We start from the raw sequence: 27,389 nt of genomic DNA, 5'->3' as shown, positions 1-27,389 counted from the left end.
ACTATACAAAGTAAAAACAAATAGTGCATAAACGCGATACCTAATAAACTAAGCTGTAGTAATTGATGACGTCAAATCAATTATGAAAATTGGTTCAATATTATGGGATTGTGGTTTCCGATTATGGATGCAGGACAGAAATAGGCTGTATACAACGGTATTATAATTTTTGGTTGATGAATTCGTAGCCTGTCGTAGCATGCGTAGCTTACGCAGGCTTCGTAGCACATTCGGAATATTTTATAAAAACTTCAAATTCAAATTATTTGTATTCATAGAATATTTTAAAATATTTTGTAAACGAATAATAGTAAAACATTTAAACATTTTTGCCCCGAGTTTAATTAATTTTCGGCCACGCGATAGTTTACATACACTATCAACTTGTAAAAACCGATAAATGACACAGACTAAAAACGATTGTTTTTAAAATACAGAATACGTTTTAAATTCTGCTGAAGTTGTTGTGCTAACTGTATTTCCGATAAATAAATGTTTTTTATTGCTGCACCTTATATCGTATTATTATTTATTCGACATTATTGTATCGCATTCAGATACAGCTTATTGTAAAAATAACTCAAATGATTATGGAGAAATTTATTTTGACATTAGCAAGGATTCACGGACGCATGAAAGTTCTTTCTTCTCGTTTACAACTTCTTAAGTTTTTATTATCGGACATACGATACCCATTTAGTATGCATGTTACCTATGTAGTCTGCCTACGAGTTCTTCAACATCATAAGTATATGAACTTACTTTAATGCATACTTAACCTAGATTATACATGGTGAAAGCCTCCCCAACGATTTTACATAAATGTTTATCCACTACTTCGAACGTTAAAAGTTCTGAAACTATATTATATTTCAAACCTCGAAACCTGATTATAAAAATTACTTAAGTTATTTAACTCACAGAATTTTCTTGAACAGTTTTCGTCATCTGATATGAGTAGAAACTTTTTTCTTTGAAGCTATTTATATTTTCTAGAAAAACGTTCAAAGCCGATATACTTATCTTTAAAATAACAAGGTAACCTAACTATTCCTGTCCATATTTAAAACCATTTCTGTAAGTTCTTATTTTATTTTTATGGCTACAATTAGTGTTATTATTTCTTTACCACAATTACTTTAAATAGTCATCCAAAATATAACAATAAATATATTAATTATTATGAATTAATAGCTATTGTTTGAGTTTTGCAGCTAAAAATACCGTTTGACTCGGTCACCTTTAACAACCAAGTGACGGGCTCGATGAGCATTTTATAAGTTCTAACAAATCTATTTATTACCTAATGTAAAAATAAGACGAAATCTTTGTCTTAGAATCGTTACACTTGCTTCTTATAACAAACCAGAGAAGATTCAAATAACACGTGCACTACATTAAAACAGAACTTTAGTGATCAGAGCTTTAACACTTTACGATATTTGTCTCTGTCTCATGCTCCTTATACTAAATTTCGAATAACAATACACGGTGATATTTTAGTCGTCTTACAAAAGAAGCCCAGTTCATGTATCCGACGTAAAATACCCCTAGGCCCGATTTTTTTTTTATCATCAACTAAGATAATAAGTACGAAGAAAAATTTAACAAGAGAAACCTGACATATACTCTTAAAAATGATAAAAACGTCACCTCACCATTATTACAAGGCTCGGACCGCGCTCGCAACAGAGCTGTGTTTCTAAAAAACTACGAATTGCATCATAATATTGATTAAAAATTGCATTTTCAATTTATTCAAATCTCATAAATACCTATTTTTTTAACATGAACGTGTTCTAGTCATTGGATACATGAACTGGGCTGCTTTTGTAAGACGACAAAAAAATCACGGTGTACATTGCTTATAAAAAAAACGATCTTTTTATATATTTGTAAGGTACAGGAGGCTCGTCTTGTCTCGACCATAGAGAAAGAAGAAGTATTCAGGCGTCAGCTCTCCAGTTTTATCCGGAAAATTCCAGCACAACCCTTTGCCATGTGTATTTTAACTGACACAAAAAAAACTTTATCTATGAATATCTTTTTACTGCATTCTTTTGATTCACCCTTTTTCATATTCACCATACTAAATATACCCATATACCTCAGTATAATTATAAGCGTGGACGCTTTCATTTTACAAAGTTCATGGAGTAAAAATTGTTGTAAGTCGACGCTTCTTGAGATGCGAGTTAGCAAGGACTGAAGAACGTCACGTGGTTTTTCTATTCATATTTTTTTTCTTGCTGCCTTTCATTCAGGATTCATCGTTTTCCGTAGACCACTTATTCATTGCAAGACTTAATTTTTGCGCTTGTTTTACTGACTACATGTTTAAAAACACGGTTTCAATACATTCACTACATAAATAAAACTCAGCTCACAATATTTATTTTACTTCTAGTTTCGATTAAACAGCAATTCCATTACAACTTCGGTCCAACTAAATAAAAGTACAGCTATGTAATTTCATCAAAACGGATCAAACTCACTGGGGATACGCAATAGCAATCACTATCGGCTCCCATATTCGCATCATTCATGACAAGGCAATGTTTTATAAAATATTTTGTAGTCATTTATTTGATCTAGTTAGAAAGTACGAGCTGTAGAGAGGAAGTTTCATCGTTTTCAATTTACTCGGCGTGCATGCACAACCCTCGACGGATATAAACTTACTTATCTGGATAATGTTGAGATAAATTCTGCACTTTTCACACTCGTTTTATGATTCTGTACAAATTGAAAAGATGGATGTGAAACACCACAGTCGTTCTAAAATGTTTTTAGCGGAGAGTTATACTGGCTTATTGCCAAAGGCTTTTGTTAAAAGACTGGCCATCCGTTGTTTAGCAGGTATACTAATTCTTTTACCCGAGAAGCGGCCGTTTTCTTGTTACAATCATTTAATCCCGTATTTTTCGAGATACTCAGACTTTTCTGGGGATTTATAACGTCAGTCTGTTTTCCAACCTTTTTTCCTCTGATACTTGATACATACCACCAGAGCTAAAATATTGTTCTGTTAACATAATGAGACAAAGAACTTATTGGGTAATAAAATAGTAAAAGAATAATGTATTTTTTTGTGTTCTACAATAACACTTTTACGGTTAATTATACGCAATACCTACCTCTTTTCTAGTAAAAATATACCTTTATTAATAAACAGATGTAATAAAAATAAACCAAAAACGGTTAATCAAAGCGTGCCTTTTGTTTAACGCAAAAATATGTAAAAGTCATTAATCGTTTTAAATTTTGTGGGCTATTAAAAGTTTTCATGTTTTATAATTAAACTTTGGGAGATTAGAATTATCTTAATTAGATCATTTAACGTCAACGTAAAACAGAAAGGATATATGAATAGATTTTGTATATTATTCAGAAACTGTATTTCAACATCTAAATAAGGGATTATTATGAAATATTTTCTGCTTTTTAATATTCTTTCTACATCTCAAAATTAAAAGATAAATATACGAACTGGTTAATTTAATATTTATGTTTTAAAAAATTAGGGAAATGTTTTATGATCTTCGATCTTCTATTTATCATTTATACTCTACCTCGACGTCAACAAATATTTCAGAACCAAAATCCAACCGTCGTATCAGTCCAGCTGTTCGCCAATTCTAGCAAAAGTAACGAACAACAACTCATTTTCATATAAATACATAGTATCTAGAAGTGCAGTACTTACCCTAGAAGTATTAAGCGACTCTACAATATTCTCGTTTATTTACCAACAAACAACTTCACTTGGCGCGGAGTCCGGCGGACTTAAATGAATGCTTTATTTTGTGGAGCAAAATAAAAGGTGGTAACGGAATCAGTACGCGGCGGCATCGCTCGACGCCTGTTCGTTTGCACCTGGTACGCCTTAATTCATTATCTCGTAGCATTTTTGAATAGTTGTCCCATTTCATAAGACGAGCGTATAATTGAAAAATATTAAACCTATTTGTATATTACTGTGTTTTGAGAGATGAAATCTGTTTACACATTCGATCGTTTATATTCAAAATTCTGAGCTCTATCTGATCGATGATCCTGTTTTATTATCTACGCTTATAATTGAAAAACTACAAAATTGCCTTCAGCAAAACACCATAACTTCCTTAATACCTAGAAATAGTCGCATAATCAAACCCTGGATAACGTTAGGTGTTTTACGGTGTATTCAGAATAGAAATAACATGCAAAAGAAACTAAGACTTGACGCTCAAAACGAAATATTAAAAATTACTTACAGAAGATATCGCAACTATTGCAATAATTTAATTAAAAAGCTCAGAAGGCAATATGATAAGCAACAACTTATTAATGCGAACAAGAACACTAAACTAATTTGGAACACTATAAATAATATTACTAGTCGTAAACCTAAGAAAACGCCTAATTTAGAATTATTAGAGTTAAAATCAACCTGTCATGAATCAGTTAATCATGTGAATAATTATTTTTCTAATATCGGTAAGACCTTGGCTGAAGAAATCCCTACTTCTAACCATTTAGAACCCCACGATGATAGTCCAGAAAATTCATATGGCACTTCGTTTGTTCTTTTTGAAACAACTGACAGAGAAGTTTATGAAGCTGTGATGAGTCTTAAATCTGAAAGCTCTCCAGGTTGGGATAACATACCAACAACATTTTTAAAACTTGCCCACGAAGTAGTCGTACCTTTAGTATCACATCTGACTAATTTATGTTTTAGGAAAGGCATATTTCCGCCGGCTTTAAAACTAGCTGTTATTACTCCCGTGCACAAGGGTGGAGACAAAGATGATGTAAACAACTACAGACCTATCTCTGTACTACCTGGCATATCAAAAATTATAGAAAAACTAATCAACTCCAGACTAATTAACTTCACTAACAAATTTAGCATAATTTCTCCATCTCAATATGGCTTTAGGCATAAATTAAGTACAGAAGATGCAGTATTAACACTGACAAATCATATTGTAAATATAGTAGATGCCGGGAAAAAATGTTTAACAGTTTTCCTAGACTTAAAAAAAGCGTTTGATACCGTTTCTGTCCCCATGCTCGTGCAGAGTCTAGAGAAGATAGGTGTAAGAGGTGTTGCTCTGGATCTGTTATCAAATTACCTTCATAACCGTACGCAGAAAGTTAAAGTAGGTAATTATATTAGTGAGACTGCAAACGTAAGTTATGGTGTTCCACAGGGCAGCGTACTAGGGCCCACTTTATTCCTAATCTATATAAACCAACTTTGTAAAATGAAACCTGAAAATGGCCGCATTCTCTCATATGCAGATGATACGGCAGTCATTTTTGAAGGAGACTCATGGCAGTCTGTATGTGAATCGGCTGAAAAAGGTCTTTCGCAAATTGCTTCTTGGCTAAACTCCCATCTCTTAACACTCAATATATCTAAAACTAAATTTATAACCTTTACGAATTACAATAGAACCCAACCTAACAATCACCTAGCCCTTAAAATTCACACATGTGGCGCATATTTCACTAATCGAAACTGTTCTTGTCAAGGAATTGAGAGAGTCGCACACATCAAATACCTGGGTGTAATGGTTGACCAACGACTGTCTTGGCATGACCATACAGATATGGTTATGACCCGAATAAGAAAGCTTATCTGGTTATTTAAGATGCTTAGACACGTTACAACAAAGCGCCTTCTAAACATGATTTACCTTTCTCTGGCTCAATCTATCTTGGTTTACTGTATACCGGTATGGGGCGGTACCATAAAAACTAAATTCATTGAATTAGAGAGAGCACAAAGGGCTCTTATAAAAGTCATGTATTCCAAACCATACAGATTCCCTACAAATGAACTTTATTCTCTTAGTGGTCTACTTACAGTGAGAAAATTATATATCCTCAACACTCTACTAAAATTTCACAAATCACTTCCGTATAACCCTACAGCCCAGGAAAAGAGAAGAAAATACTTAGTAGCACCTGTAAAATATGTTAAAACCACCTATGCAAAAAGACAATACGTCCAACAATCAACAACTCTGTACAACAAAATAAATAAATTATTAAATATATACCCTATGACATCCCGAGACTGCAAAAAATCTTTGGTTTACTGGCTGAAATCTAAAAGTTACGATGATATAGAACTGTTTCTGCAAGCAGCAAGTATATGAGCTAGCACAAACACACACACACACACACACTAACACGCACACGCACACACACACACAAAACGCACATATTGATCTCAATTTGTTTATTAATGTTTTATAAGTAAGACTTGAGTTTAATTTTGTTTTTTTAATTTGTAATGTTTAATTTTTATCTACTATTAATTTGATACACAATGTTTATGATGTAATTAGGAAGAGCGAGGCCTCCTAGCACAGGTAAATACTTACTTAAAAGGAGGTCTCCATGTAAGATTTTATGATTATGTTTACTTGTGTCAAATAAATAATATTTTTTTTTTTTTTTTTTTTTGACTTTTCCAATTTTGTGAAACAAAATTGAGCTTTTTAGTTTTAATAATAATTCAGTACCTTTATTCCTTTCTTTTATTCGGTTATTTAAATATTGGTGGGTAAGGTAGTATTTTTTCTACTTAATTAATAACACAATATAAAAACAGGGATCTCCTTTATTTTAAAGTTCTTATTTTTAAATAACAGTTACGTACATAAGGTTCGTCGAAGCGAAACATCACTATCATCTTAAAAGTACTAGATACAAGACTAATTAATTATTTACAAGTATAAAATTCACTACGTTCAACTCACGTTGTCGATAAAATAATGTTACCTGCATCATTTTCATGTAATTTTTCAATCACTAAAGTCTAACACTGATTTTAGATGAGAAAATGACAAGTTCATATTTCCTTAGTCTTCTGATCATCGGACAGTCCTGTCAAAATAAAAATAATTGTATTATTTTATCAACACAATAATAGCTTACAACTTATGATTAAAGAATTATTCGCTAAATCAAAACTGAATACAGGATGTGAGTATACCACATAATTTACTTTGCTACATATTATTATGAATATTAAATGCGATTTAACCACCCTTCATATGGATATCTATTAAATGTTCAAGCATAAACATTTTAAGCTCTTCATTCAGTTCACGTAGATAATGTTACTGTTCAAAACAATGACAACAATGGCGTTTTGCATTCATATTTCGATGTGAATATGTCCACAACGCTGACCACGATGCGACATATTCAATCCATTCTCAATTACTCCGCGCATCGACAGGGCAACGTGAACGAGATTCATATTATAAAATAAATGATTTCGAATCGTAATTTGTATTGTGAACAACATTGTAAGCTGCAAACGAATAATAGTAAAAACTGTGACTGTGACTGAAATATACGAATTCCCAATTGAAATCGGTGAGCCTGAATATTTCATTCTTTTCGTTATATACCAAATCAAAAAAATATTGCTTGTCATTTTTAGTTTTGACTCAGTCAACTTAGTTTTTTTTGGAATTTAATTTATTTATTTCGTTTAATCTGAAATTCTTAACGCTACTTTTCTCTCTAAGAATAAAAGCGTTATAGCAACAATAGTTGTACATTACAATAAACTAGTTATTTATATGTTAATTCTCACCAGTATCTGTACAACAAACAGTTGAATATCGCCAGCACTCCGATGTGCGACGTCGACCGACGCAGCCCTGTAACAAAGCAAAACGTTACGTTACTTGCTCCAAATTAACGTCATCACGACCTTTTTATAGTAATCATAAAGTTTGAATGCTGTAATACTGTGGAATTAATGTTGCTTAAATATAAAATGAGTTTTGTATAGGTGAACTAATTAAAAAAGTTAGTGATTTAAATTAAGTCGCGTTGAAGAAAAATTTACAGTATCACTCTTAATGCAATTCAAACAAATGACAAGGCGGCTTCTAGATTACGAATATTACACTAATTAGGGTTCGTAAACACTTTCACACGAGCGTAGTGCGTATTTGTTTACAAACATTTATCACGGGTATCTTTTAAGGCAACAAGAGCTTAACACAACAAAGAACTCAAACAAATGTGCTTTTGATTAATCCACAGGGGAGCATGAAGACAAGTTACGAACGCCGACGACAAGGCAAGGTGCGCTCTCACTGTTCACTTGACAGTATTACGTCCCTGTGCAATAAAGAGCGGCCTGTAGCTATTTATCTAGCACATCTGCATTTCAGGGTTAGAACAGACTTGTCACACCGAAACAATGACGTTGTAATTAAATAAACGTAGTTTCTAGTCTGTTTTATGGAATATTGTTTTTTTTATATTGCTTGGTTAATAAAATGTAAAATCATAAATTTAATTAAGTGTTATTATAAAACTTACGTAATTGTTAATTTTACAACATGTTGCAACGTTATTAATTAAAAGTATTTGTACTTCTCCGTAGTACACAAATATACGATTCGTAAAATTTCTCGATTGGAGTATTTTTTAATTTATAATTCTGTTCTGTTAAAGATTTTTATTAAAATCTTTTGCTATGAAAAATACTTATATTATTTTTGTTTCAGTGCTTTCTTTTTTTTAATAAAATTGCAATTTAATTTTAAAGATATTCATCTTGGATACAAATATAAAACATACATCGTGTTACAGCACCCGGCCTTTTCCTCATATGAGGTTATTTTTTTTATTTCTATATGACTAATCTTCTAATATATAAAATTCCTGTGTCACGATGTTAGTTACCGTACTCCTCCGAAACGGTTCGACTGATTTTTATGAAATTTTATATACATATTGGGTAGGTCTGAGAATAGAACAACATCTATTTTTCATACCCCAAAGTGATAAGGGTTGCTCACACTAAAAAAATATATTTTATTTTTTGGACGAAATAGTTTGTTTTTATTTTTTTTATAATGTGGCATTAAAAATACATACAACAAGAAAAAAAAATATTCGGCAAAACAACGTTTGCTGGGTCAGCTAGTAAATACTATAAATTGGTATGAAAACTCTGACAACCTTTTCTGAAAAAGTGTTTCTTTGCATGCTCCGATAAAAACGGGATTTCATATAACTCAGTTGTACTTTTTTTTTAAGACTCCCTCGTAATGACACTCATTACTGAATTTAATCACTGTATTGCGTGGGGTTCCTCAAACAATCAAGTCACATGCACAAAATACATCAGGATAAATAGCGATATGTCGATACGTCATGGTCAGTAGGTTTAGCATGGTCTCCAGAAAGGAATGATGCAACATACATTATACATATATGTATGTACAAAAATTACAAAGCAAATCACTGTTATCTCAAATATCTAAAAGATCGTCTTGAGTTACTGTAGTCAGGCAGTCCAGCGTATACCTACGTTATTTAGGTCACTCTGCTTGTTATTAGCCGAACAAGTGTGGCAACACTAAAAGGTCAGTCGAGGATTCCGAGAAAAGAATTACTAAGAATCAGTTATCTTTGATTTTTGGCAGAAGAAAGTTGCTGAGGACATGTTAGCGATATTAGTAATATGAAATCCGTTATTCTTCGAATTTCATCTTTATTTCTGCGCTGATTTTGTTTTTGCTTTTCACGCATTTCCCTTTTACTCTGATAAATTCTGCTCATTACGTATTAATTTTACAATGCCACGATTGTGTTATATTTTGCATATTTCAGTTCTTAATAAATTATTGTTCACTGTGAGTCTATTTTTTTTTTTAAATTTTATCTATACTAATATATAAAGCTGAAGAGTTTGTTTGTTTGTTTGAACGCGCTAATCTCAGGAACTACTGGTCCAAATTGAAAAATTCTATTTGTGTTGAATAGACCATTTTTCGAGGAAGGCTTTAGGCTATAAACCATCACGCTACGATTAATAGGAGCGAAGATACAATGGAAAATCTGAAAAAAAACAGGGCAGGTATAAATCATAACTTATATCTTCTACCCACGGGGACGAAGTCGCGGGCAACAGCTAGTTTATAAACTACAAAAAACAACACAAATCTTTCTTAACTCTGAAATATTTAATGTATTGCTTTAATATGTTGAAAACATATTGTACCGTTAAACATAAATTAAATGGACACTAAAACAGTGGCATTCCTAACACTGACAGGCGTGCGAGCAAAGACTTGTTTACAAAATGTTTAATAATTACTTCGTCTTTCCCGTTTCAAAATACCTACTACATAAAAGTTTAAATAAAAGAAATGAAATACACTCTCGTTCTTCTATTTCAATTATTTAAAGTACGTGTATAAATTCAACGCCAAAATCCCTAAGGATCGTTATAACGCATGCAATCCAATATGTCTGCCGGAACATTCAATCGGAGAACTCTCGGCGTCTTAAGTTTGTATCGAGCCCTAACATCCCGACGAAATATGACCCTATTTATAAGAAACATTGTAACTGTTCTGTGACGAATATTCTTAAGAATGCCTATGAAAACGCCAGAATAAGCAATAACCTCGGTTTTATTGCGACGGTATTACACCCATGCCCCTTAACACAAAAAATTACACTACTAAATAAAAATGTTGGTGATTCTGTGTTAGTTGTCTGACTTTCAGGGCTACTTTACTTTTGGCAGGTACCTGGACTGTAATTGATGGATTTATTCAACTCCTTATTAGTATTTGAGAGTAAGAAAAACACAGTCGGTAGCTTATCTTTCTAGTTTGAGAAGTTGGAAAAGTCAACAGAGGGAGACCGCAGTATTCGGATAACGATGACCAAGATTGGTAAACTCAATATTTGATTAAGCTCAACTTATCATAATTGCATCGTTCTAAGTAACAATTATTTTCTTTTAAATACATATTAAGGGTTGGAGATCGTCAACTACGAGGAGATGTATATTATTATTACGACAAAACAACTAACAGGTGACAGCAAGAACCAAATCCTGTGCGTTCTAGAAATAAGTATGGGCTCAGACTATGAGAGTAAAGGACCAGAGAGTGCCAAGTACTTTGGCGCTCATACTTCTGTATTATAAAATTTCCCACGCAGATAGTTCCTTGCAACATTGCCCGATGTGGTCGAAAATCGGTCAGGATATTAGTATTATAAGTATACCTATTCATGATACCATAGAACAGCGTATAGAATTCGAATTAGAATATGAATATTAAATACTATGTACCTATATTTACTACCAAAGATGTGTGTAAGCAATTTGGTTACTATTTAGTCGTTGACTACACATACAGTTTACTAGTTATTTACATAAGGAAAAGCTTCCAAATACAAATCTAGTCGAAAAGACGAGTAAGGTGGAGTTTACACCTGAGAGAAGTCAGGTTGAATTTGGCGAATACTCAAAGGTTTTAGTCGAGCTTCAAAAGTAAATAGAACACTGCAACTAAGTTCGATACGTATATGAGTTTGGTTTAACGACGCTACTGAAAGAAAAATAAAACCGTTGAACGGCTTTATTTATGCAAAAGTTTTTTTTAAACGTCTCATTGGTTCAAATATCGAAGTCGTTTAAAAAAGGATCTGGTCTTGATACATTTTGTTCTTGATCCATTAATGAGACCACTTTCTGATAAACTTTCCGAAACAAATGAATTCTGATTCTGCACCTTTTACGTCAAACATAAACAATGAACATTGCTCGGAGTGCGACACTCGACACCTCGTATTAACACGATCTTGACGAACACAAATAAACACAACCTGTGGGCTTCGACCGGTCGCTTCTAATCTAGATTTGATGCATAACAATATGGTACTAACACATACGGTACTCGTACTTCGGCAGCGATGGTCATGGAGAATACGTGAAATGAATATTCATCGGCAGGATTCCATCGATTTATCTCTTTACCACGGCTCCTCTACGCCCACTATTTAAGTTCGAGTGTAATATTTAATTTGGATTTCATTATGTTTTATTTATTGAGAATAAAGATTCTTTAAAACTTGTATAATTGAAACATTTATTTAAAATTATGTAATAATTATTTATTTATCCTTTAATTCCTGAAAAGTTACATATTAATCTCAAACAAAAGAGTATTCATTAATGAACAATTATGTTGAGTTCGTAGAAAACTTGACAAAGAATAAAATGTTCGATGTAAAACCTCATTAGATGCAACTCCTTTAGTACACTTACAACATTGCTTTATCCTGCAACGATTGGAAAAAAAAATCCAACGATTTCTTTCCAAGTTTAAATCCCTCGTTCTTGGAAACGATGACAAGTCGATAGCTACGTTTTGCTGCATCACCATTTTAAATTGTACGGGAACAAGCTGCTACATAAACTCTGGGCATCTCAAAAGCGCATACGAAATATTGAACCTCTTTACTTTTTTCAACCTTATCCATTGTGCCGCAAATGGAGAAGTATTCAACAATGCCTCAGATCGTAGACCACTAAGAGATAATTTCGAATTTTGGAAAGTTTACAGGGATAAATGACCTTGTCAAAATGTGTATTAAAATAAAATTTATTTTGGTTTGATTGTTGTAAATTACAATTCAAATGCAGACAATATTAAAGGTTCTTTGAGCGAATTGCAGAAAAACAATCAAATTGCGAAATCATCATAACATAATTTTCGTAATCTTATTGAGTTCATCTGAAATAGTCTGATTCTTTTGATGATAGCGATAGTTTCTTTCAATAGTTCACCCATTTTTCAACAGTTTTTTCCTTACTCCATTCACTGACTTATTTTAAGATATATATTACGCAATATAATGTTACCTGAGTTGGAGTCCCGGCTGCCCATAACTGGGGCTATCTGCGGCCTCTCCTCGTCGAGTATGAGCACGCCGCTGTTCGACCACACGGACAGCACGTGCGCCACACACGTCACGTTCACCCGCCCCTGTGACAAACGCCGCTAATTACAACGCGCCATTATCACCCTTCGATCGTGTTTCAACTGTTACCACGCGAATCGTGTGTGTCACCTGCCTTACTATGCATACCGTGCATTTAGCCATTTGTCCCCTACGCATATCGTGCGTATAGTCGTGTGTCCCCTGCGTTACTGTGGGTCCACTATGTTACTTGTGGCTTTTCACGTTCTTTTGGAAGCTTTACTAATGTGTATCAATTAAGCTTGATAGAAACAGTTTTTGGATATTTATTGGTGTACATAATAGTTTGTGCTGAAGATTGTATTTTCTGAGGAGATTATATTTATCTATAAATTACCAATATTATTAACAAGTATACAACAATATTCATTTCTAAATTGGTATTAATTACCACTTGAGTGTTAAGTTAAATATCTGTTCTAATTCTACTAAACGTTTTAGTCGTCATAGTTACGTGAGATTTGGAATCTAATACTCAATTAAGAAACTATGTATTATAGATACTTTGTTTCGAATATCATGGGTAGAATATATTTTTATTTCATTCGGAACGTTGAAATAATATACAGTAGAAATCACACCGAAACAAATTTAAAGAACACAAAAATATAAATAGATTTTAGTGGCGGTAATTGGAAACCGAACTAACCGTCCAATAGTAAAGGAAACATATTTGGCACAGAAAGGAAAAAAATATTAGAACAACAACGAGCGTAACTCACTTTGCGAAAGTGTACTGACTGTACTCTTATAACAAGCTGGCTGAACGACGATGATTTATTGGATTTCTCTTCCTCAGTACTAATGTTCAATTTATTTGCTATTTGCTCTAGTCTGGGTGCAAGGCGGGTGGTGCTCTCCTCCTTGTTTTTCCGATTGCTATCAGTGCGGGGAATGCCCACTTCTCCGCCGATATTGCCGGGAATGTCTATTACATTGTCGGTCACGGGTTCCTCGTACCCCGAGATTGCGTCCCACGGACTGAATATAATTCTATTTGCATCTTCGAGCGACGAGTCGGTTATCACAGGTTTTCTTCGCGCGTATGACGTGTCGTGCAGTGGGATATCCAAGCCTTTCACCTATGACGGGAAAAGTTTATATTAAAATTCTGTTTTTGATAAGTTCAGCATAGCTTACCTATGGAAAGTAAAATATATTAACGTAAATAAATTTATGGATATAAAAAATCTGGTTTGTAAGAAAATATAACTTATCAGACCGTATAAAATAAACCTTGATTGGGTGAAAAACTTCTTCAACTCCATCAGCGGCTACTTTAGAAGTCTCATAGTTCTATTTACATTTTTAATGGCGATTTCGAGTGAAGAACGGAGATTCGTCGTAAGATAAATATCCAAAACCTTAACATTAGAGGCTGATGCTTGAGTTTTGAACGGGGCTCCATGGCTAAGATTTTACAAAGTATGGGTTGATTATGATCACTAACCTCTTCAATGTCTGAGTTTTAATGGCTCTTCTTATAGGTAAGCATACTTACAAGTTATTGAGGTAGCCACTTAAGAGAGGCTCTAAATACTTGAACAGTTTATTTCTAACCCTGTATATTGTAACACATTTAGCTTACAGTTTAATTTGAGGGCTCTCTCGGTTCCCTAAATGAAACTATTGCAAATTTTTCGTGATACTGATCTTTATAAAAATGTTTTGTTGTTTACCTCCTGTCCGTTGAGTAGCCACGTGAGGTTGGCTGGTGGGTCAGCGGGCGGTGACGTGCAGTTCGCTCGCAGCATGTCACCGATAGAGTACCAGCTCTTCTGAGCCCGCACACTGGGCCCCATCTCCGGCAACTCTGCAAAAGGCCATTTATTAAGTTCCTACTCTATCATTCGAATCCTGCACTAAGGAATAAAATCCTTTCTCTCAGGGTTTTTGAAGGAAACACATAAATGTGGTTTACAGCGTGACCAGTTGACTTCCCATGCAGTCTAGTATTCTATACCTATTGTATCGCCGGTTTCTTTATAGGATCTGACTAGCAGTCAAACTACCCAAAGGAATTCTTTTTTAATCAGCCTTTTTCAGTTCTTCTGGTAAAGCGCTTACTAGGCATTTCTGGCTGACTTAAAAATGCTAAGAGGTTTATAGAAAAAAGTTACTGTTGAATGGTTATAATAAAGCTATTAGTAATATTTTATAGTTACAATTGTTGAAAATGAATTCTTGAAATAAATAATTAAACGAAAGCAGCTTAATGAAAACTCTACATTGAAAGCGATACAGAAAACAAGCTCAGCAAACAAATGTATAATACAAACACAGTTGTTAAATAAACCCAGATTTTCTCCTAATTATAAAACGGCAATTTCCGGTGTAAAAGTGAGTTGTGATATGAAAACTTTTTATTATGAAGTCGTATTGTATTTTCCGCCAGCTTTGGACAATCACTAATTCAATTTAACCGAGTCATTATTAATGCTGGTGTTGTCTTTATGCACCTCAGTACAGCGGCAGAGGCATACACAAATTCTGCCCCTGCCGGTTGTATATCCCGAGAGCGCTGCGACTGCACAAGGTGATTTACGTAGCAGCTGACTCTACAGACTAATTAAATTGCTAGTCCAACACGAAAATTGAACAGAATTATTGTTCGCTTGTTCACCGAAACTGACTTGTAAACAAAGATACTGCGCTGAGCAAAGGAATAGTAAATAGATGGCAATAAATTACATAGGTCGCGGCGGCACGCGTTTCAATGCGCGTTGACGTCGACGTTGCATATTCATCTTCCATACGCGCCGGTTCCATTTTGCCCACGAATTTCGTAGAAAGCGGTTAAACCGCCGAACAGACAAAATGGCGGCTCAAACTAAAACTCGGCGTGCTTTTGTTTGCCAGCAGCGCCCTCTATTACGACGACGCGGTGGAACTCCGCGCCGAGCAAAGTTTTAAGTGTTTACATTCCTGTTCTGTCGCTTTTTGCCAATTCTACTTAATGGCGACGCAAGGAGTTTTCCAGCACCTCGTTTAATTTGGCCGCCGTGGGTGTATTTTAGTGTTTATTTAATTCATCAAGATTTTGCTAAAAGCCGACTTACTTTGTTAAGCAAACAAATTTTGTTTTTATTCTATATTTAGTTAAAGGTGTTTATAAATGTTCGGGAAAGGTAAGATCTAATAATAAATTACTTTGTCACGTCTTATCCACGCATCAAGCAACGAATCTTCATATTAATACTAGGTATAGCAAAATGAACACGCACTAAAACATTATACGGATACTAGAATTATGAAAGAAGATCCTGACTCGAATGTTAGCCTACAATACAAATGCAAAGGATAGCAATTTCATCAACATGGCTTCAATCCAAAAATACGTCCGAGGATATTCAATAGAGCGACAGTTGACAGCATCCAACCTTACGTATATACGTACGAAAAGCTTAAAATTCCGAATACCGGAGCTGTGCCAAATATCCTGTGATTTCAGATAAACTGGGAACATGAATTAAGTAAGAACTATTGAACGTCACATTATTTTACGTATTAAGTAAATTAATGATTAAAAATAGGCCAATTTAAAAAAAAATGTTACTGATAAAAGTCTTCTCTCTACCTCTCTTGTCGACGTTTTTTTTATTTTTAGAAATGTTCCAATACTGTTCCAATTTACAAAAAAAATGTGCACTATTAGTTAAGAAGTTATTTGTGAATGATTGTATTTTATTGTTTTTCTTTTTTGGTTCATTTTTCAAGTTTCATATTATTAACGCTTAAGTTTTAATTTTCAAGATTTAGATTGTGTCTTGTTGGCAAGACAAAGAATTGTGTTACCAGTATGTATTTACGTTTTAAAAAAGTAGAACATATTTTTTTTCAAAAGCGGCTGATTAGTTCGCGAAAACGCGTAGAGCATTATTAAAACTGCAATAACGTATTAATCCTGCGTTCTATGAGCACAGCGACAGCAACACCGGGACTTACGAATGCATCGGAAATGTATCAACACGCATATTGCTTACTCACAGTTGTCAGCAGTATTGTATCCTCCGCATGGTTTATTTATGCGACCAGAGTACGACGAAATGTATTCCATACATTTGTTGTTCTCAGAATGGACCGTGGAGAGTAGTTAGCCGAATTGTGTTTCAATTTGGCCATCGGGCGATGATTGTAAAACATTTTCCATACACATCCGTGTTTATTAACGGAATGTTACTTAATGAGAGCGCAACAATGACATCATTACTGTCGAATCAATAACTTGGTGCTACTTTGTGGTAAGTTGTTCAATAATTGGCAAATTTATTGAGGCTTGGTGTTCAATTTTTTTTTGTAGCTGATGTAGTTCATATTTACTGTATCTTGATATGTAATCCTTAATTGCTTTATTTGCGTACGACGAAACTTCATAACTTATTCGTACAAAACTAAAATTCACAATATTTCCCTATTTCATAAATTCATTATCAGTCTACCGCGTTTCCGTTTTACTCTAAGAATATTACCTACGTACTTTGTAGACATTAATATTTTAAGCAAAGGGTTAAGACACAAATCTACTATGACTTTGATTGCGTAACGTTGGCCTCAAGAAGCAAGAGCGCCGGGAAACAGTTCGGCGTCAAACCGGGAGCTCGACGATAATAAATGCGGTACCCGGTGTGAAACTTCACGGGAGGTGGCCTCACAAGCACGGTAATATACTACGGGAGATACTATTATAACCATTTGACATTTAAACTAGCACAAGACTAAAATGAAGAACAAAAATTTAAACTGAATAATAAACTGCCACGAGCTCCGTTATTTTAAGCTACGTATAATGAAATACTCTTTTTTAGATTTATATCAAACCGTTCTTGATCTATTAAATGAGAGGCTCGCTTTATTTGTTTGAATAAAAGATAATGATAAGCCTTAAAGTCGGATAACTTTCAAATTTAGAATGGAAATTCTTTTGGTTCTCGTCAGTTATCATGTTTTACTCACTGGTTTTCATAGGAATTTACTTGATTCGATATAAAAAGGCTTATAATACCCAATTATGGCAGCTGTGGATTCTCGTTTAGAAAAGTCGTCCAAAAGCGCTGGTAAAATATTCAATTTTAAAAACATTTTCATTTCCAATTATTTTAATGAATACAATTCCGATCTCTTGGGTTACAAAATATTATTTAAAAAAATATAGACCAATACTTTAATTTTTAAATAACTGTTCGTTAGCTAGATTGTTTTCAAATAACGAAGAGGCAGAAAGCTAATTGAGTTTATTTTATTTAGCCCCAAGGCGTATTATTCCTGGGCGCCGAACTGGTGAAGTTTATGTTTTCCCTTTTCCAGGTCAGTAGGAAGTATCAACGAGTTTGTTTGTTGATTAAATGGTAAGGTGGTTAAGGTGAAACAAGTTCGAGGATCATATAAAGGGTTATGAGCGATGAGATCCGGACTCGAGCAGCGCTAGATTTGTAGCTGTACCTATAGAACAGGAGAACAACCAGCCTCCTCAATAACCGTAAATTAACCAAGATAAACCTTAATCAAACATCCCTTGTGTTCGATTCCTCGCATTTATTGCCTAACAATAGTTCTGATTTACGATTTTGGATTTCAACGCCGCGCCGGGATTGTTAGCATTATTTATACTATTGTTAAAACTAAGATACTGTGTGATAATTGAACAAATGATATTATGCGTCTATATTCAACTACATCATTCTACAACCTAGGATTGAAGTATAGCACTTTTTTATCTCCTTTTTATCTGACAGCTGTGCTGAACTATCTCATGTAGGTACCTAATAACACAAGGGGTGGACCGGCTCTACTTAGACCCAAAATAACTTTAAATAAAATATTTGAATCATATTGAAGATCTCATTCTACCATAACACATTTTCTTGAGACATACCTTTGCATTTATGTTATAAGCTTCTTAAATAGAAAATTTCAATTCTACGTATTACACAAAGTATAGACGTTCCATAAAATTTCATATTAGTACTGTTCACAATTTAATGTAGCTATTTAGAAATGAAAAGTCTTTAAGATGTTATTACGTGCATGTGATATGTGATTTAACGTATATAAATACTGTCTGATATACTCAATGTTGAGAGTTTATTGAACGACACAGCATAAATAACGTTTCGATCATAAAAAGATCCAGTATTTTTAATAAGTATCAACTTATGGCTTATATTCCTTGAGTCAAAATCCATAAGTTATTATATTTAGTAGTTACTTATGCCCGTAAATATGTTCATGGTATTTAGAACTGGTCTACTTACTAAATAGTAAGACATTTCGATGAGAATAATTGGAATATGTATATTGAATACAAAATACTTTGTTTCGAATGTAAATGAGACATGAACTACTGGTTAGCATTTTTACATGGAGCAATAGGTTGTTTGACTAATGACCTACTGATAAGTGAGGTCACACGAAATTTCAACTTATCTTATTAACTTTATTTTTTGTTTACGAGTTAAAAGAAGACATCCATATCCGATAATTTTTTCAGTCAAATTCCCATCCTGCATATCCCATCCAACACTTCGGTCGGCAAAAAGAGCCAAAAAATATTTTAGAGTAGAAAGATTTTATAAAATAGCTATAACAAGTTTTGTCCTATTACGTGGACAGAACTCAATCTGCAAACAGAATAAACCTTTTTTATATGTTGTGGTGCGTATTCAGTTAGTGGTGTTGGAGAGCAAGCGAGATGCGGGCGGTATAAATAAATAAAATTCAATATAGCCATTACACTGCCTGCTAACTCAATTATAAACTTTTCAAAAAGGTTCCGAATACTATCTGCTATATTGTATTTTGATATAACTGAATGTAAAACTAGAAACCGATATTACCTACAACCAGTGAGTAATTGTTTCATACAGTTTTCACGGAAAGTTATAATTTTGTACCAAAATAATCTGATCCGACAAACTATGTTTGGCTTAAAATTATAAAATATATTGCTATAAATTATTGTTTTTTTTTAATCCGCACTAAGGGACTTCTTCCTAGTGTTGTAATGGGTGACGTTGTGACCTCAATCACTGGGCGTTTTTTTAACGTTTTAAAAAATAATGTTAGTGTAGTACAAATCCCATCACTGTCTAATTTGCATACTAGGAGTATGAAAATTAGATATGGTCCGATTCTCAAACCTGCCATGTAAGCTTCATATAAAATTTCTTATGAATTAGTCGAGATGATATGGACCATAACCGTGTTGTAATAGTAACTAACATTGTCACTCGAGAATTTTATATCTCCTATACGAAATTCTAGCGTATTTTTTAAAATCGAAAGTTTCCTTAAACAATACAAAAGTTTTGTCATACTGTTGTTGCCATCATTAACTACATTCAGTGCTAACACATTATACATGTAAACGGTATTATAAATTAACATCTTGTGCCAAGAATGTACGCCAAAACTAACAGTAACCATTTATGTAATAGGCACAATTAGTACATGTATAATGTATGCAAACACGAATCTCGTACATAAACGCTCCTCGTCGACCTATTAGGCTATCATAATCGTAACCCGAGCGAAGTAAAGAAACTTAAGTGCTTGGAGGTGTAGATTAGATCGTTAGCTGAAGTCCATCGGGAGATCCAATATAAGCAATCAACACGTGCTGATTATTCTCACTTGCTACTGCGTATAAATTCATAGGGGGGTTGAGTTTATAGGCGTATCTATTTGTTAGTACATAAACATCATTTTTAAGGTACATAAGTAATATGAATTGTGTGAACAGTGTGATCAAAGAACTCTAACAAAAAAGGATTGTCGTTACTTTTTGAATTACCCATATAGTTGAATTTGGTGAACCAGCCAAAAAATTCGTTCAAGAAGGAAAATTGTAATCTTATGAAGGGTTTATTCTTCCATCTAACCATAAGCCTTTTTAATGCGAGGCGAATATTACAAAAAATAATACTTGCGACGAGTATTTATGTTTTATTTGTTTTATACGCACTTATTTCAGTCTTTAAACCAAAACCAGCTTTAGACAATAAAATTTTATGTCAAAAATCATTTATTAAAATTGGGCTACTAAATGGCACTTTCTGGAAGGTCTCGGTTCTCGGAAGGTCAGTTACATAGGAAAAAGTCCGAGTCACATACCCTTCGGGGTTTCTTTTGTAGTCTAGCCGTGGGGAAGAAAAGGCGCCACAAACTCCTCACATACTACAAGTGAGCGTAGGTTTATTAAAGGACTACTCACCCACGACTCTCATGAACGCGCTCTTGTAGACGGTGTGGAAGAAGGGCGCGTCGGCGGACACCTCGCACCGGTAGCGGCCGCTGAGTCCTCGCGACACGCCCCGCAGCACCACCTGCTGCGCGCCAGACCTCGACACCTGACCACACACATTAAAGATAAGATGAAGATAAACATGTATTTATTTGGATATACATGTACCTACATGTAAATATGGATTAAGAAAGGGATTGAAAGAAAAATCAATACAACTAAACATGTCTTGCCAGAAATTAGCATACAAATTATAATTAAAGTAATGTACTATTAATTTTAATATTCACTCTCAAAATGATGTGTTTGTGGAAGCTCTTGTTATATTTCCGTTTTGATAATTTAATAAACAATATTTTTAGGATCCTAAAAATTCTTAAAACTTTATGCGTTAAACATAATTATACCATAGGTATATTTAATTTATTTTACAACAGACAGGTATGTTATATTATCGAATGCCATTTATATAACGGAAAGAACATTTTTATAAGGTTAGAAAACAATGTACAGAAATCAATTCTCCGTTCAAGCATTATCTTTCATAAATATTGAATCAAAATGATCTACTAAAATAGGCTTTCACAGTTTTCGTACAAGACACTAGAATATGTTAAAAGTAGGTGAGCGCTCACTGATACGAATATGATGTTTTCAAATAAGCTCGCGATAAGGGCGCCGTGTCGCGGAAAATGTTTTATAAACCTGTGATACTTTCGTAACAAAGTTTGGGGACTTCGATTTCCTTATTTTGAGAAGCTTTTAACCACACACAAACTCTTCGCCTGAATTATATTAGTCCTGTTCACAAGATACCCTGACAAACTCGAAGGTAAAGTTTTAGATTGTAAACAAAGGATATTCATGAGTATATATTTTATTGTGTACAGGGCTTATCGTACGGTTCATATTTAAAGCTAAATTTTGTGACAAGGATTACAGAACGCAATTCATATCTAGACAAATCTGTTCCCTTTAGAATATAGTTTCGCGTCAAAAGGATAAGTCCATCATTGATTTCGGATCGTGGCCGAGGGAATGTGTTCATGCGTAATTTATACGTGAATCTGCGAGTAATCCCATTACAAGGAGCCGTGTGCTCTTTACCGTACGCAGCTGGTAGCAAGTCAAATTGAGCTAAAAGCTTCGATCCATCTTACGGAAAGTCGGTCCACTTTGAGAAACCGCCGAACTAAATCATGCCTGTCCCACGCTCAAGAGACGTCTGACCCGATTTTCAAGGGCTATGTCGCATTTTGAGGCGCGACTGTTGCGACTTACACCCGATGAAGCCCCGATGCAAACTTTGACTATACGTTATTCTCTGAAAGGGTTTTTAATGTATTATTTTGGCACAATGTAATAGTTCAGATATGGCGACGTGCCAGCAGCTAAAGGTTTAACGTGGCGGCCGCTCGACGAGATTCTTAAGTGATTTTTTTAACCCTCTTTACGAAGGCAGTTAACGAACTAATAAGATGTCGAGAAGCCATTGGCCTATATTTATTATAATCACAGTTATGACGTTGTTTATAGTTTAACCGCCACCAAGCTATTTGCGTAGAAAAGACATCGGATTGTCCTATTTTACTTCATTAAGCACTTGATGAAAATGAAAATGTAATAGTATGCAGTAATTTATGAATTCCACTTTAAATTGTCTTTTATTTCATTTAATGCGTTTGGGTTTGATTTGGAACTATTTTGATTTTAGTTGATCTGTTTAACTCACATCAACACTGATGCCTGTTTGTGAGAAGACTCGCGTGTTGGGCAGTTCTTTGGGTACGAAGCGGAAGAACTCCTGGGCACCGTGGTACCACTTGACGGTGTAAAGCGCCTCGCCCACGTCCAGCGCCCAGCGACAGCCGAGCGTGGCGCTGGCGCCGACGCCCACGGCCTCCGGCACACTTAGCTGGATGTCACGCAGACCTAACACGCCTTAACACAAAACATTACATTAATATTATTATACTCTACTCTACTGTATAAGATAAGTGTACATATTTAAATATTTAAAGTGAAGTGAATGTTCCATATTCGCCAACAAACTGTTATGCAATTTAGTGACATAGTTCTTATGTTAAATGTGTACAATCTTTTTGTTGAATAAATAAAAAACTTGTAGTTCAAGTTATATATTGGGAAACAATTTTTGAATAAAATAACTTACTTAGTGTTATATTCATTAGTTTCAATTAATAGAAATTTAATGATAATGAAAAATAGAGATTTGCTGCAGGGTTTTTGTGTTATAACACAGGTCTTGGGACCAGGGTTCTGATAAGAAACGGATCCTTGTATCACAAAAAAAGAAGTAAACACTGCAGTCGAGGATATACCCAGTGAATAAATCAGGGTCAAGTTGTCATAAATAATATATCTACCTTGTTTGTCGAAAGATCCAAAATACATTTAAACAACGTAGCAACTAACAACAATAATGCAATTAGTGGGCTTGATCCATTGTATGACATTATTTGAAAATCGGTTTTGTTGTCAAATTAACGTTACAATTCTAACGTTTCCATTAATTAATTTCTTGTGTTTGTGTTCGTTGTTAAGGAATCGTTTATAATTGTAGGGTGTTGAACTTTCGCAGTAAGACGTGTATCACCATAGTGACTTATGAGAGCCGATGTATCTTCACGAGACTTTTAAGTCTCTATAAATATTATCTAAACGACTGTGTCATGCACCGCTCCACTATTTTTACCTCACAAGGAGCTTATAAAGGTTGTGGCTTAACGATCAAAGCTACCGCAATTTGACGTAGGATAACGATCGCAGGTGTATTCAAGCTAGCATCAATGTTGTGTTATCAGAATATACCCAATCCCATCCTGTGGGTGTTGTAAAGTACTGAAAGGATCGGAAGAATGGTCAGAAGTATCTAGTTACGGACTTAAAAATCACGTTGCGTACGTCTATCCCAAGTTCCGTACAAAGGCCTATTCATAGCACGGGTAGGGAGGCCCACGTTTAACTACCGTTTGTATATCGATATATTGGCGTACATATTAAATAGCAAACCTTTTTCTTGAATGGAATCAAACGCACATTGTTTGGTAAAGTGGGCGTAAAATGCTGCTTTTTGTTGCAGATAATGCTCCTTATTTTTTATTTATTTTCGAACTACGGACCTACATTACTTGCAACTCATAACCAGTTGCACCCGTAACTGCTAGTGCGAGAGATTTATAATTATTTAAATCATAAAATATTTTTTGCTTTTAAAATAAAGAGATACCTTAATAATTATTGCAAAAACAATGAAGATAAAAAAAACAGTTCCAGCGGTTTAAAACAAATGGACCAACGTATACGGGGAACTTCACGTAAGCTACTTATTGGATTTATAGAAAATCATTACCACTGCGTAAATAAAACGTTTCAGTTCCAACTTACCCGTATTTTTGTATTTATTATTTTAAAAACCAGTAAACAGATTTGTATTTCATACGTAGGAGCTACATAAGTTTGAAGCACAAAAATCTACTTATTTAGCTTTTCTAGAATAACAGCTTGAAATCATTTTATATATCTTTTTGCGCATAACTTGCGGACTATCTCGAGGTAATGTAATGTACAGGTTACGATACCGTAGCACTGTGAAAACTTTATCTTACGAGCGCTGCACGCTCCCTTCCCTGCTCAGCTAGTGATGTAGCTTTATTTCTATCGATAATTATTATGGAATTGAATTTTGTACGTGCAATTTATATATAGAAATTAAGCTTTGAAAGTACACATACTGTATTTTGTACTTGTAGTTTGCTGAGAATTCAAATTTATATTTATCGGAGTGACTTGCATTGTGCATAGCCGATGTGCCGCAGATTTGATTCCCGCGTAGGACAACTTTTTCCAGAAGTTGAAGTCTGGGTGTCTTGTGAAACTGACAAACATGGTTTTATGTTAGTCAAACACGGAGGGATAAATAACCTTAGTGCGGAGGCAGTTTCAAAAAAGCTTCACCTTAAACTGCAAGTAAAATATCTTAACCATTTCATTAAAAGTAAAACCTATATTACTAACACGAAATTAAACTTTACGCAGTTCTTATCGGTCGCTACTTTAAAGAGACAAAAACAGCATAATATGTTTCAGCATTTTTACTAAACTAATGACTGTTTCTACGTCCTACCATCACGTCTAAGAGTTTTATAATAGTGCTGGAAGAGAGACACCGCGCTACGACGTATAGTGCGCTCTCTCTCTTTCACAACTGCAATATTTGCAAATATTTTTTAAATAGTTGGGTTAGGATTTCAGTTTTCCCTCATAGTTACTAATATGTACCAACATGGATTTAGTAAGTACTGACGGTGAAAGCGAGATTCTATCATCGCAACAATATTCACACAGGTGTACGTAGATCACAACAGAATCGTGAGTAGTCGTCGACTATTAAACATAGAACCTGAATAGCAGAAGACGTACAGACGGAGAGACAACAGTACCTCAGTACCTTATCGTTTGTTTACGATTGTAACATTCGCAAAAACAGCTTTGTTCAACAAGTAAAAAATTAAATCCTACTACCTGTAAATGAATCCTACTTTTTCGATATCAATAAACCACCACCGTTAAATATTTTTTTATTAATCAACAAAAGCCAAGTCTAGAAATATTTATTTTCCTACTAGTTCAATGGTAACAAATTGCATTTTGTGAGCTGTTATGTACTTGTATTTCACAAATAAACTAATTCAAAGAAGTACGTGGAAAACACTGAGGCGCTAGGCGGCGGGGAGAAGTCTGAAGCGGGCCTTATTTCACCCTTCTCGACGTCATTAATTGCAGCACGAAAAGAACCATTTATTTGTGAAACGTGCACCTTAAAGCAATTTTATTTCTACGGTCCCTACTTCTTATAAGTAGGTAACTTCGCGGTCGATCCGTTAGAGGTTCACCGAGCAGAATTTCAGCTCGACGTAAGTAATCAAATCTTGGCCTTCAGCTATACTAAAGGTGGTCGGAATACATAAATCAAGTGAACGGTACGTGATCGAATTCAAGATCAAGCCAATACACAATTCCCGTCGACATGAACTCATTACAATGTAACCAAATTCATTTTACGGTTCCAGCCACATCATAATATTTCATCTCAACGCGAGTTAATATTTATATGAGATGAATTCATTTCAGCGTCGTCCTATGTTTAAATAAGAATAAAAGTATATTTAGGTGTTTGGCACCCGTATGTATGTTTTTGCGATAAACAAGAGTTTAATATTCGATTTACTGGAGTGTATAAAACTGTACTTGGTGGGTTCGCAAATCTAAAATATTTGCACGAATGACGAACGTTTTTATGAATACTAATTTAAATGTTTTATACTAAGAAATGTATTCGAAAAGCTCTCTGGTATTTTAATAACACTCTACCATTTGTCGCAGAATTTTTATAAATGTTTTTGTTAGGGGAATACGTCGGTTTATCCATGCTTTGTACGTTGTATATAAATGTTCTTTTTTAACTACCTAAAGTACATGGAAAGCCTTAATGCAATATAAGTAGGTACACGGTAAATATAAGCATACACCTACACTTCAGAGTTCCGTTGATGTTATGCTTCGCAAGGGACTTGTTTTCTTTTGTAAACTTGTGTGTATATAAATTGAAAAAAATATCGATATATAATCGAAGCAAATCAGGAAAATATGTGACAAATACATCAGTCTGGTGCACTAGACAGATTTCCAAAAAGAAATTGGGTACGTATTTTTTATTTAAAAAATGAATCTGTGTGTACAGTGAAATAAAGTTTTGTATGTCGTGACTTGCCAATACGCTTTTTATCAGTCCAAATTACCATAAATTAAGTATAAATCCTTATAAACTTCTTCACTTTTAATGATATGATAAAATTAAAAATACGTATTCAATATGTTTTCGGAAACTTCTCTGACGACTATTTCGATTTTTTTAGTAAAATATTCGACAAAGGTACATTACTTAAAGAAGAACGAAAAGAAGAAGAAAAACTAAAAATATTATTTATCCATTTTATGCTATTACCATAAAACTAAATCACCCAATCTTAAGATTAATGCAAATAAGAATAACTTCGTCAAGTCTACTTTTATTTTTCCGGATCGATTGATTTCAACTTCCCTAGCGTTTTTATCTACTAAACGGTAATTCTGATGCGTATGGCGGACTCATACATATTGTAATTTTTATAGCTGAATAGAGAAACACAGCCAAGTTAACGATTCATTGTGATAATCGCTCAAATAGAATTAAGATTCGAATTCTAAAATGGACATTATTTCCTTTTTTGTTTCTGAAGTCCTATTATTTCTTCATTTCCTACCCTTTGGT

The 27,389-nt window shown here is 34.2% G+C and overlaps 1 protein-coding gene across 1 annotated transcript in view; it reads right to left on the bottom strand.

Moving 5' to 3' along the window:
* Window positions 1-6,615: 6,615 nt before the first annotated feature.
* The window catches only part of LOC113502414, a 43,159-nt gene continuing 22,385 nt past the window's right edge, over window positions 6,616-27,389 (bottom strand). The window contains exons 3-9 of the mRNA XM_026883978.1: window positions 22,788-22,996; window positions 21,026-21,161; window positions 14,496-14,629; window positions 13,539-13,898; window positions 12,698-12,821; window positions 7,607-7,673; window positions 6,616-6,885 (exon numbers count right to left, since the gene is read on the bottom strand). Of these exons, the coding sequence (XP_026739779.1) occupies window positions 6,873-6,885; window positions 7,607-7,673; window positions 12,698-12,821; window positions 13,539-13,898; window positions 14,496-14,629; window positions 21,026-21,161; window positions 22,788-22,996 (1,043 nt within the window). The 3' untranslated portion in view covers window positions 6,616-6,872. The remainder of the gene's footprint in view (window positions 6,886-7,606; window positions 7,674-12,697; window positions 12,822-13,538; window positions 13,899-14,495; window positions 14,630-21,025; window positions 21,162-22,787; window positions 22,997-27,389) is intronic.

The sequence above is a fragment of the Trichoplusia ni genome, chromosome 17, assembly GCF_003590095.1.
Source record: "Trichoplusia ni isolate ovarian cell line Hi5 chromosome 17, tn1, whole genome shotgun sequence".
Lineage (NCBI taxonomy): Eukaryota > Metazoa > Arthropoda > Insecta > Lepidoptera > Noctuidae > Trichoplusia > Trichoplusia ni.
The sequence above is the reverse complement of the archived record's forward strand: the minus strand, read 5'-3'. Positions and strand labels throughout refer to the sequence as shown.